This window comes from Pochonia chlamydosporia, chromosome 6, assembly GCF_001653235.2.
Source record: "Pochonia chlamydosporia 170 chromosome 6, whole genome shotgun sequence".
NCBI classification, from domain to species: Eukaryota; Fungi; Ascomycota; class Sordariomycetes; order Hypocreales; family Clavicipitaceae; genus Pochonia; species Pochonia chlamydosporia.
The window spans coordinates 1,349,466-1,362,084 of NC_035795.1; the positions used below are offsets into that span (position 1 = coordinate 1,349,466).

Here is a 12,619-nt window from a genome sequence, read left to right on the forward strand (position 1 = left end):
AAACTTCTCCTCACGAAACAAATAAATTGCGATGCTGCATGGATGTCTGCATTAACATGTCAGGGGCATGGACCAACAAGGCCAGCGGCTACAGAGTACAGACAGCGAGTCTGCGACAAGGCGTCCATGCGGGTCAGCAAACAAGAGAGGAGGTATTTGTATCACACGGTATAGTAGAGTATATTGGGATGTATCTATGTATACTTGGACGTATTGGTGTATCCTTGAATGTATTTGCGTTTTCGTGAATGTGGGCAACTAAATACCTTTGGCCCCAGGCTGAATCTGCGGCGGGGTAATATTTATTTGCAGTAATTAAAGGCGGCGGCGTTACTTGACGCAGTTCTTCTCAACTCAGTCGCATGCATATCCTCAAACTCCAAGTGGAAAAACCCCCCTGCTGTCGTCAATCCAGGTGGCTAACATTCCACACCAACTACCTCAGGCGGGGCAATAGATCATCGAAGTCCATCCACAGCAAGGAAGCAAGGACGCCCAATCAACCACAGCCGTAAGCGCTGGTGCATCTCGACGGCGACGACGACGACGACGACGAGAGATAGAGGGGATAGAGGTTGCGGATCGCGGGATGGCCCGTGGAGTGGCGCAAAAGGCGGTTAATCAGGAACTTCATTGGCGGCTTTGTTTGAACCGCCAGGCAACCAGCCTATTGGCGACTATCATGGCCGATTCAAACAGGGGACACGAAACACAACATGGAGCCAATACTCTGTACTTTGGGGGTTCATACACAGTAGTTGAGTGTGATAAATGGTATGTTGTACTTGCTGCCACTTCTATCTGCGGTGACCATTTCCAATCCCCATCAATATCTACCGGAAACCTCAGTCATCGGAAAGCAACTGGGTCTCGACGGGTATACTATTTACACCACGGGGCATATAATCCGAAAGAATTGTCCGCGAAATGAGCCCTGCACGATGAAGCGTTACCAGCGCCTCGGTCGCCTCCCCGCTTGTCGGTATGAATGCCACAAACAGATGACGCAGAAGCCAGCCTTCTCCCTTGATCTTCGACGGTTCCTTGATCTTCGATGTTTCCTTGGTCTTCGACGCCTCCTTGCTCAAAGTACTTCCATCGGCCACTGGATTCCGTGCTCTCTGAATCATTTCCCAGATATCCTTTGCCCTAGCAGTTTTGGGTAATTCCTTGTCGTTGGGTAGAATCCTGGAGATCCATTCCTCCTGGTTTGGGAACAATTTTATGGCGTCCTTGTGGTGTTTCTCCACGGTAGCTTTGTCTGCGATTTGGACTTGACAAAGAATTAGTAAACGTTCTGCTATGGACATTGTTCCGCTTACTAGACTTCTGAATCGGGTCTTGTTCTTGCACCGGTTTTGTGTCCTGCTGGTGAAGGCGTAGGGTCGCACAAAGCTTTCGAAAGTTTGTCCGCATAGCTGAGTCACGCTCGGTTGTTTTCTCTCCTTTATTTCCCCGTCGAATGCGGGTAATTGACAGTGTATATGATTTGTGTTCTAACGGCAGTGCCAACGATATTTTCCGTCGTCGTCATGGTTGAGCAAAGGTCAGGATACCTTCCCCATGGAAGCTAGGAACTGTCCTGATTTATACAAAGTTGATGTCGGTGTACATCAGTCCACATTGAGTGTGCAGCAGCCAAGAATGAAGAAGCATGCTACCGACGACGCAGACGATACGAGTTGGCGAAAAACAGCTTTAAAACAAGTTTCACTGGTTCTGCGCGAGCAGTATTCAGGTGGTCTGTGGCGACAAAAGGTTTAAAATAGAGCTGTTCGTTGGTGGAACAGACTACTAACAAACATTGCTCCACGCTGTTCACACACAGGTGCGTTTTCGGAATCGTATCATGTTTCTTTGGCTGGGCACGTATTGTATTCTCTTTGGCTTACGAGCAGCCAAATGCTGCAAACATATCTCAAATTCAGCTACCCTCCTCAGAGAGACGGTACACATCGACACATCTATCCGCACTATCTATCCCCGAGCCCTCACATATGCGGACCAACGCATTTTCCCAGTGGCCACTTCCAATCATCACGGACCAGCACATTAAGTCCCAGACCTGCATTGTACAAGTCCGCGGTTATACTGCCGTCTTCCCAAAGCACCGACCAAGATTCAGCCGCATGGTGTTCATTCAGAAAGAATGCTCCAAACACTCGCCGGAGATTGAGGTGCCGAAATTCGTCTCCTCGGGCTTAACGTAAGTCGTAAAAAACACCGGAGGCCCAAGCTTGTAAATTCTCTTTAGGACTCCGATGGCGCTTTCAGTAGGTTGCTGTGGAACTACCGCGGCGAGCCATTCCTCTAGCTCAGTCGTTGGAGCATTTTTCAGAGTATCACGCAGCCTCTGCTTCGTTACCTCTGCCGCATTCATTGGGACTAGGGACGGTGGTCAATGCAAGTTTCCCTCAACGAGGACACACTTGAATACTTACTTGCAATATGGCACGCCAAAATATCAGTCACGTCCGCGATTTCGTCCCGCAGCTCGAAGTACTCTACGTGGCCATGTTAGTAATAATAGTGGTGGGCGAAACGTCTGGAAGTACTTGCCTGCCGAAGTCGTTGGGCAGGCAAGGCCAGGCCCATCGAGTTTGAGTCCAAAAGCAGCAAACACAGCATCAACCGGAATGTCCGACATATTTGCTAAGACAGACAGGTGAGTATAGTGAAACTGGAGGATTGTTTCTTGCAAGGCTGGTACGGCGACGGCGTTTGAATAGGTTCCGGGATTGCAATAGCTTTGAAGTAGCTTGTATCAAATTGATGACCAAGCGTAGACAAAGGATGTGGCACAATATCTGGAATCTTTGTCTGATTTACATACTTATTTTCCATCTTTCGCGGTCAAAGTTCACGACTCTGTAACTGAAAGTCAGAAATGAGCTGTAGCCTCCAGACCGAAATGAACTGCATCTGATTCATTCGACTTTTACCAAAGAGAGCAGAGTGTATCAAGAAGAGCATTATGTGGCCAGGGGTTGTTCTAGGTCAAAACAAGTCAATAACTGAGGTAGTTCAGAGCTCGTGATATGAGGTTAGCATGTTCAGATTGTCTTACAGTTCATCTACCCGAACATGACACATTTCGTTGAATCTTGGCTTTCGGTAGTAGACCACAATACTGCTTTCGGTGCGTAATCACTTTTTGATCGCGGTGTTCGTAGTGAATTTTGGTTGAACCGTATACAAAGTTGATCTCTACGAAACACTCAAACTCCGTGAATGGCTGCGGAGTAGATGCAACTCAACTTTCGCCTTGAGCGAGCAGAGCCAACAAACTCCAGGGCGGTTGACGTCCATCTGATTTACTGTGGAACTGATTTGGATTTGACGACAATTCCATCTGGCAATCCCTTTTTCGGGTTATCATGTCGCAACGATTCAGTGCGTGGTTGGCCATATTGGAGTTGCTCACACTTGTACAACACTGTTGTCCATTTAGGTGTGTTGGGTATCCGTTACACAATTGTCATGGACGAGAGTTTTGGCCTTGTACAACATATCTCATGTACAATGATCCAGGAAATCGCACCATAGTTGTCGAACGCGTCAAACCGCGGTTTAAATCTGACAACCCAACTATAAGAAACTGGTGCCAATGAAGGCACAATAGATACGCCTGGACAATACACATCTAGTTACCGTGGTATAAAGCGTCAGCTAACCAATCGCGAACAATATTTCAGTTTTAGTAAAATGAGGAAATATCCGCAGAAGCATACTCGAACAAACTGCCGTAACATACAGTACCGGTTACCATAAATCCCGAAGTCTAGTAACTACATCTAAGACACAGCACACTCTTTGGCAGCCACTAAATGCATCGTGCACTTAACATCCCACTGTAGATCATACCCACTCGGCACATCAACTGATAACACCAATCAACACCCAAACTAGCACATTAGAACATCAAGGGTGCGCGTTAAGGCCCCTTCGGATTCAAAGTTGCGGGGTTATCGCCAATAAAAGCAAAGCCAAGGTTCCGAGTTATGGTACCGATGGGGTCACTGCTAATCGCCGCGACGCCGAACTTGTTTTGTGTTGAAGGCGCCCTCTCAGTCACATTGCGGACATTCGGTCGAACGGGTTTGTGTCTTGTTGCCCAAACTGGGTTTGAGTTGCGAGGACGGCCCTAAGGGAAAAGAGAATAAGAGTTGGCAAAGTACATGTTCACACGGATGAGCGGAACATTATAAGAGGAGTTCTGAAAAGACTGGCCACTTTTCGACGTTAGCACAGATAACTTATTGGTCTTGCTGGGGTGCATGATAACATTGTAGATGGGATGTGTTGCATCCTGATTAGACTGCAGCAGCCACATCATGTAGTCTACACGCCCATGCTACTTTCAAATATAAAGCAATCGTAGGTCCTTTCCTCGGGGAATTATCCTATCCTTTTCACACTCACGGTAGTAATGCGACACCAGAGTAAATTCAAATCCCAGTCTTAAGTCCCACTTGTGAATCATTCATCATGGCTTGGGAAGATGTCGCTCTCAAACAAAAGACCCGCGTATCGGATGCGATCCCTACGGAATGGCGTTTGAAGTCCCTTCCGTCGACAGACTCTGTCATGGATGTTCCCAAAGAAAGCGGCATCCTCACTCCTGAGGAACTGGCCATTACGGAATCATTTGCCGCCGATCTGGTGAAAGACCTAGCGGTCGGGAAACTGTCTTCTGTAGCTGTTACAACTGCCTTTTGCAAGAGAGCTGCCTTGGCGCATCAACTGGTGCGTAGAGTTGTACTGTCATGTCGAACAGCCTAACTGTTTGTAGGTCAACTGTCTGCATGACTTTCTTCCCGACTTTGCGCTTGCGAGAGCAAAGTACTTGGACGAATACCTTGCTACACATAAAAAACCGATTGGTCCATTGCACGGGTTGCCCATTTCGTTGAAGGATCAATGCCGTATCAAGGTATGTATAATGCGTGGCAATATGTTGGAGTACTTGGTTTCAGGCAAATACATTCATCCCAAACATGTAGCTTGTATTCCGCAATTGGATAAACACTGACTAAAAAAGGGCTTTGAAACCACAATGGGATACGCGGGATGGATTGGCAAGATTGATTCAGAAAACTCGGTTCTCGTCGACTTGCTCGACAAGGCCGGGGCTGTCTTTTACGTCAAGACAAGCGTCCCGCAAAGTCTAATGGTTTGCGAGACCGTGAACAATGTGTTTGGTCGTACCGTAAACCCTCGAAATAAGAACTGGTCCTGCGGAGGCAGTTCCGGTGGTGAAGGCGCAATAATCGGTTTTCGCGGTGGTGTCATCGGTGTTGGCACCGACATTGGCAAGTCTTCAACCTTGTCGTTTCTCCAAAAGCAAAAGAACTACTTCTAACCCTTTCATAGGCGGCTCTATTCGAGTTCCAGCTGCTTTTAACGCCGTGTATGGCATTCGTCCTAGCCATGGCCGCTTGCCCTACGCCAAGTTGGCGAACAGCATGGAAGGCCAAGAGACAATCCATAGTGTATGCGGTCCTCTTGCACATTCCGTCGGAGACTTGCGTCTATTCATGGCGTCTGTTCTTGAGCAACAGCCGTGGAACTTTGACTCCAAGGTTGTTCCTATGCCTTGGCGACAGGCCGAGGAGGAGTCTATCAGGGTAAAGATTTCATCGGGAGGGCTCACAGTGGGATTTTACTCCTGCGACGGCAATGTACGTCCTATGTTCGCAAACTCTTCACATGTCATCAACACCATGATAACACTGCTAGGTTACGCCACACCCCCCTATTCAAAGGGCAGTACAAACAGTCGTAGACAAACTCAAAGGCGCAGGCCACACCATCCTCTCCTGGGAACCGTACAAGCATCCCTTCGCAGTAGATCTAGCCAATCGAGTCTACGCATCCGACGGCGGTACCGTAAGTATAATACCCTCAACGTTTCAGAGTAGCCAGTAACAAGTTCACGCAGGATATTTACGCAGCTCTCAACCTCTCCGGCGAGCCAGCCATCCCCAACATCAAAGATCTCGTCAATCCCAATCTGAAGAAGCTAGACCTCAATGAAGTTTGGCAATGCCAGCTCGACAAATGGAACTACCAAATGGAGTATTTGTCTGCGATCCGCGACTTTGAGGCCAAGACAGGACGAATCTTGGATGCGATTGTTGCGCCTATCACGCCCACGGCAGCGATTCGCCACAATCAGTTCAAGTACTATGGCTACGCTACGGCGATTAATGTGCTGGATTTCACGAGTGTGGTTGTTCCGGTGACTTTTGCGGACAAGAATGTTGATGTTGGGCCGAAGAATTTCGTGCCCCTGACGGATATGGACGCGGCTGTGCATGAAGAATGTGAGTTTATTTTTTTAATATTGGTAATTTGACTGACTTACTTTATTAGATGATCCGGAAGTATACCATGGGGCACCGGCTGCAGTGCAGATTATTGGACGGCGTTTTACGGAGGAACGAATTATGGCTATTGCGGAGGAGGTTGGTAGGCTGTTGCATTCATGAGGCGTGGGTTTATAACGACTGCGGTTTGGAAACAAAAGAGATGTTAACGCCATTGGGGTTTGGACATGGATAGGTTGAGAGACAGACTAGTAATCACTAACAACATGTTGAAAGCAAGTTGTATTCCTCTATCAAGCATTGGTTTGTAGTGATCGAACAAAATAGGAACGGCCAACTTTGACTAGACAGACGAACTTGTTCGGCCATGTTGCCAACCAACATGCTTAGGACTCCCAGCTTAGAGCTAATATTAAATGATTCCCAGCTCTTTCATCAGATATACGTTGTGTTTGTATCCAGACAACTTCAGATATATCTCGCCTTTCAGCCTTTCTCGAACACAGCTCTGCGCTCAGATTGCCTATGTTGAATAATACGCCTGCTCTTCCAAGGACCCATGTAAAAGGCTGTTTATTATTTGATGCGCTTGAGTTCAACACCTTGATTGTTCCTATGGCTTTGAGCACTCATCTTGGATCGTTGTAGTTGCCAGACCCATAACCATGTCGTTAGTACACGGTTTCATAGTCCTTTGCTTTAGAACCTAGAACTTGGCTTTGTCGTAAGTCCGCCACATTTCAAGTGATTCCAAGCAAAGGAAACCACAAAAGACAACTGGTCAGGGCTCTATTCATGATTTTCATCTACAGGAACACATATCCGTCTTTGTCCACCAACTACGCCACATCTATCAACAAGTAATTAGGGATACTACCACGATAGTATATAATGCACCTAGTATTCCCAACAAACAAAATCTATCGCAATCTCAACAACTTACACATTTCTGTATTACAGTCCCAAAACACATCCAAATACGTGTGTACACACGAACCTCACAGAAACCCGTACCATCATCTTCAGCAAGCACAAAATGGATACCCACACTGGTAAGCAGCTTTCTTTACCGATATCACGACTTGACTAACCGTTCCATCTAGTCAAGATCGAAACACGGGAGAAGTTGGACGGCAAATTGAAGGCATTCTGGGGGGAGAACTTTCAGTCTCTCACGGCATTCAATTCAGGGTTAATTATCTTTGCTGGCGAGGATCGCAAGTCCTTTGAAGTTTTGAAGATCATCCTGGCAGCCATAAAGCTGGAGCTGGAGAGGCCCGGCAGAGAAACCCTTAAGAGGCGAGTTCAAGATGCGGACGAAAAGCGGAGGGAGAGGCGAGTAAACACAAGTCCTTACTCCTCGAAGGAGGGTGTACGTGTGTTTTTTTCGGAGTTTTCTGGTGATAAGAACCGTACAGATTCAGACGTTGAGGCTTTTTATAAAGCCTTGATTCACAGCGACTGCAATGCAAACGAAGCGTGGGAGAAGGCAAACACGTTATGGCGTTCCACGGAACATGGATCGGAAAAATGCAACACAATGTAATGCCGCCATTACAAGATTCATCTCTCAATATCTAGTGCTCTTCAATTCATCACTGTCTTTATCGAGAATATCGTGTCCAAATTTGGGGTGCCTTCTTACTTTGTTGTGTGCTATCTCGAATCCGCTTGTTCAGTCACGTACACAGAATATGAACTCTCCGCATGTCGCACCGAACAACACAAAACATCAAAGTGAACAAAGCTGCTACACTTGATGTGATTAGTGCTAACACAAGAAGAACACTGGCTATAACTGTTCTGTTTGTCTGCAGTGTGGCAAGGATGGTCGACGAGTGAGGGTTAAGTGGCGAGTGGCCGTGTCCCAGCGACGTGTATAAATCTCATGCATTTCTCACAGTTACTACAACCCTTTGTTCTTCCCATCATCGTTACCGACATCGAAGTTTACCAGCAGCAGCACTAAAAACACTCAAGAACGACCGAAATTGCCCACATACAGCACTCGCATATACAACCCAGTCTGGCATTCTTACAACAAATTTGACTTATCGCGTGCTCACATATCGGAACTCGGTGACAATGAGTTCTTCAAACCGTAGAGAGCACATTATATCATCGGCGACTGAGGAGTTACGACAATTATGGCAGCGTTTTGATGTTGAAGGCACAGTAACGTTAAAAGGTTAGCGACATACCCTTGTTCCAGAAATAAAACTAACTAATCTATATTAGACAAACTCCAGACTAAGAGAGAATTGGAGGTCATGTTGAACGAATTCCCTGAGAGAACGCGACAAGGGTTGGTTTCCAAGTTGCTTGAAGTCCATAACCCCGAGAGAAAGATCTCTCAAGTGGTTTCAGGCGTCGGTAAAGTATTAGCGACTTTTGATCCTGATGTTGTACGACGTCTCCGTCAACAAGAGACTGTATTTGAGAAACTGGCTCTAGCATTTATTTCAATGGAGAATTAACGCCAAATGGATTTCTGCTGCAAATTCCAAGGAAGTCGATGTGGTGAAATCGTTGGTTGAATGGGGTAAGAGGGGAAACTGAGCGGGTTGTCTTTGGGGTTTTGGATATTTCTGAAAGATCAGTTTGAGCTAATGCGATACTGTGACGGGTGATAAATTTGAGTTAGTGTTAGCAGAAATATTCAAACAATGTATACCGCTTGTTTCAACGCCGGTCTGGGCGTACTATTAATCTTGACCAGACCCGAACCCAACATGTCAAGTCGCGGTGAACTATCGTGACTCCGATGCCGTAAGAGTACAATTTCCTTCTGGATAACTCAGCCTCAAGCACTGCCGTCATGGATGCCTCCTCCGTCATCAGTCTTCATTTATTTGCCATTTTTCAGTCGAACATGCCATAATAATGATCCCTCCGTCTGTTTCGGCGGAGCGGTGACTTACACCCATTAGGCGATCAACATCAAGAGAACATTGCCTGAAAGTGCGGGTTAGTCGAACCACATTATAGTTTCATTTGTAAAGAGAGTGTCATAACCATTTCTTGGCAGCAGACAGTCTACCCACACCAGTGTCGTGAATTCCCCGCGCACAAGCAACCAGAATATCACCCTTGATGTCGTTACGCGGGGTTATGCCTGGGAGACGGCTTCGCAGAACCAAGTCTAGAAGCGGTAGCACAATAATACAATGGATACTTTCATTTGTGAAAGGATCTAACTAATTTAAAAGAGTTCTAGTGGGAATGATGTTATTCCTTTGTTTCGAATATAGACCACTTGCTGAACGGAACATAACCTGTTGTTGTTCTTGTTATGCTTGGCTTATCTTCAGTGCTGCAACTGTGCTCTTTCTCAAACTTTCCATACCATAGTGTCCGAATAGTACGTTAAAGATATAGCCCAGTAGGGTTTTTATGTCATTCGAGTCCTTTTCAAATTGTATCTGCCACAAACAACACTGCTATCGACAGGCCTTCAACATGTCTTCTCCTCTTTATCCGTAGCCAATACGCCAGCTTGCTATTTCTGGCGAACGATACCACAGATTATTGACACTGTTAACATAGTGTCAGCTTTCTATACAGCAGTTCAAATGTAGACCGCGTGTATGAGCAGTTTTTCTCTAGTTTGGTTGCTCAGTCTAATGTTAGCATTTGGTCACTGTTTTACACCTCTCCTCAATTCACTCTGCTCAACACCCGACCAAAAAGAGACCATAAGCAGTATATAAAGCACGTACAGGTCCCCATGATGTAAGAAAAGTCGTACCTGCATTCCTGCAACATTCTTTTAACGGGAACTTGCAACCCAAGCTCGCCCCTATTAAACCTACGGGAAGAACCTGCCGGATACAGCTTCACATCAGACAGACTTTAAGCCCGCTTCACTCAGCTAGTTCGCAATGCAATTTCCTCCAGATGATACCACCAGTAAGCATCTCGCTTCCTACGCGCATGAGCAGTTGACTAACACATATTTAGTTGAGATACAAGAAAAGCATATTCTACAGCGAGAGCTGAAAGAATTCTGGGGAAAACACTATGATTCTCTCCGCAAATTTAACGCAAACCTTCTTGCAATAGCTGGCACGCAAGCTATGCCTGGGATGGTCTTGGTCAGGTTGGACATTGCAATACGTATGGAGCTTTGCAGAGAGGGCAGGAGCAAGATATGCCACAGCGTGCTCTCCAAAAACCCAGCTGTTACCCTGCAAGGGGATGAGCTCACCATAGAAGGTTTCAAGGCTTTTTTTGAGGCATTCCCTCGAAAGGATTGCAATGCCGGTCAATCTTTGACAGAGTTTTTCCAGATTTTCGTCAAAGACAAAAGGATTAGAAATATGGCATGGGTTTACGTGCTATGGAGGAAAGGGCTTGATAGAAAATCTATCATAGCATTGCTCGAGCCGTAGAAATCACTCAGTTGCAGGTATGTCAGGTATAAAACTCCTGCCAGCATCCCGTCGTTAGTCCACGATTTCTCGTTGGTCTCAATGGGTACAATGCTACCAAGTTTCCTTTGCGTCTCCTAAAATATAACAACATAAGATTATTCACTGAATAAATAGCATGTTTCAATTATCAGTGCTTTGTTGTCTAATCTATGTCATTCTTTCCTACCTTTAAGACTTAGGTTCTTCGCGGCTCTTTGTTCAACCGTGCGCGAACTCACGTAAATGTTCGGCGCTTCTTCGCGGCCATGGCTCCTTTTGTGGCTTGAATGAACAAAAGGGATACTCCCTATGTCGCCGTGCTATAGTGCTCTAATTTAAGCTGCTTGCGGCCACTGCCCATTGTTTCCCTGCTCTTCAGCATAGTTCCTTTACCTGTTCAAGATGAATAGGTCAAAGTTTTGTTTCATTTTATCACTTGGACCGCTTCGTGGATATGTTGTACTAATTTAATAAAGCTGGAGTGTCCCATGCTTAAAGGTTTCCAGCGCGTCAGCATTATAATTTTGCGCAAGGTCTGACCGGATGCGCAATACATGGTTAATTGAGAGGTCTCTCCTAAGCTTAGGAGAACCCCGCGACATCTCAATTTACAGAGTTGAATAGGAGTTCAAGATAGTAAATATAGAATCTGTATTACACTAAATTAGCATGTCTAGACGGCAAAAATGTCAACTATACGCAAGATCTGGATGGCAGAGCCTTGTGCAGTGGCCTAGAAAGTCATACCTAGACTTCCCTTTCGACGAGGCATGGAGTCACTCATGACGAGCGGCACTCAATTTTTGATCGTATTCAAGCCATTCCAACTTGTCATGAACAGAGAGAGCTACCGCATTGACCATTGATCCCCATCAGCTTCATAATTCCCCCTCCGCACTGTCAAGTATGTTCAGTCCCCGTTCGCCAAGCACGAAACACAACTGTAGGAACAATCAACCTGCCAAAGCCACCATGACAGTATATATGGATCTCCATCGACTCCAACTTCCAGTTTTATGGCCATACTCAAAGTCACAGGTTGACAAATATTATGAATGCACAACAAAAAGCCACCTCAAGCCAAGCCACGTTCGAACAAAATCCACAAAGAAACCCATTTGGCACATCATCAACTCAGAACTTTAGCACTCTCTTCTCCCAGCAGCACGGCAAACACAACAGCTTCAAGATGCAGGCATCCAAGAGATCGCGTTCGGGTCGTCTAACCCACAAGAAGCGCGTTCGTAGTAAGCTGGCCATCGCTAGGCTGTATTACTGTGCTGTACTTCCTTTACTGCTCAGGGACAAATCCATTGGTACGTGAGATTCTCAAGTGCTAGAAGCCAATACTCATGATTCCACATTAGACGAACTCAAACCACGGGAGGAAGTGATCGCTGGGGTGAGACGGGCGCTGGCAGCGATATTGTCTTTTGAAGCAGCAGAAAAGTCCAGTGAGGAATTGGATCAATTGGTCAAGGCGTTTATGGTCGTCTATGACGACGTCCATAGCGACTTGAGGAGCCCGGAGCCGAATCCGAAGCCGTACGATGTTCTCGATGACATCTTTCAAGTTGGGCGGGATCTTCCGCCAGAACTCGCACGTCTCGTGCCGTGTCGCAAGTATCTGGATCTTGCTTGGCACTTTATCCCTTTGGAGAAAACTCGTCTCTGGAAACTGCATCGGAAACCCCGACGGGGAGAGTACTCAACAGAAGATTGCAAAGCAGTCCAGGCAACTATGATCGAAAAGGCATCAAGGTAGCATGATGGGTTTCTGGTTTGCGCTTGGTTTCGGTTTGTACTTGTTTCATGTTGAATTTTTACAAAATTGGGTTGCTGGGCACCCGAGAAATTGTACGAGATTTTTTTCTGGAA

At 46.3% G+C, this 12,619-nt stretch overlaps 5 protein-coding genes across 5 annotated transcripts; 4 read left to right on the plus strand and 1 right to left on the minus strand.

Annotated features, from left to right (window-relative positions):
- Positions 1-845: 845 nt before the first annotated feature.
- On the minus strand, positions 846-1,416 carry VFPPC_14548 (hypothetical protein; the record flags this gene model as incomplete). The annotated part of the gene is made up of 2 exons (XM_018292316.1): positions 846-1,273; positions 1,323-1,416. The coding sequence occupies 2 exons, from the start codon at positions 1,414-1,416 to the stop codon at positions 846-848; spliced, it is 522 nt and encodes a 173-aa protein (XP_018140865.1).
- Positions 1,417-4,488: 3,072 nt separating this feature from the next.
- VFPPC_09152 (glutamyl-tRNA(gln) amidotransferase subunit A) lies at positions 4,489-6,491 on the plus strand (the record flags this gene model as incomplete). The annotated part of the gene is made up of 7 exons (XM_018287737.1): positions 4,489-4,746; positions 4,793-4,933; positions 5,042-5,294; positions 5,374-5,681; positions 5,740-5,889; positions 5,942-6,326; positions 6,376-6,491. 7 exons carry the CDS (start codon positions 4,489-4,491, stop codon positions 6,489-6,491), a joined length of 1,611 nt encoding a protein of 536 aa, XP_018140863.1.
- A 1,923-nt stretch (positions 6,492-8,414) lies between these two features.
- VFPPC_18026 (hypothetical protein) lies at positions 8,415-8,806 on the plus strand (the record flags this gene model as incomplete). The annotated part of the gene is made up of 2 exons (XM_022429687.1): positions 8,415-8,499; positions 8,568-8,806. 2 exons carry the CDS (start codon positions 8,415-8,417, stop codon positions 8,804-8,806), a joined length of 324 nt encoding a protein of 107 aa, XP_022285247.1.
- Positions 8,807-10,210: 1,404 nt separating this feature from the next.
- Positions 10,211-10,720, plus strand: VFPPC_09151 (hypothetical protein; the record flags this gene model as incomplete). The annotated part of the gene is made up of 2 exons (XM_018287736.1): positions 10,211-10,238; positions 10,290-10,720. The coding sequence occupies 2 exons, from the start codon at positions 10,211-10,213 to the stop codon at positions 10,718-10,720; spliced, it is 459 nt and encodes a 152-aa protein (XP_018140862.1).
- Positions 10,721-11,930: 1,210 nt separating this feature from the next.
- On the plus strand, positions 11,931-12,506 carry VFPPC_09150 (hypothetical protein; the record flags this gene model as incomplete). Its single annotated transcript, XM_018287735.1, has 2 exons — positions 11,931-12,057; positions 12,109-12,506. 2 exons carry the CDS (start codon positions 11,931-11,933, stop codon positions 12,504-12,506), a joined length of 525 nt encoding a protein of 174 aa, XP_018140861.1.
- Positions 12,507-12,619: the final 113 nt, after the last annotated feature.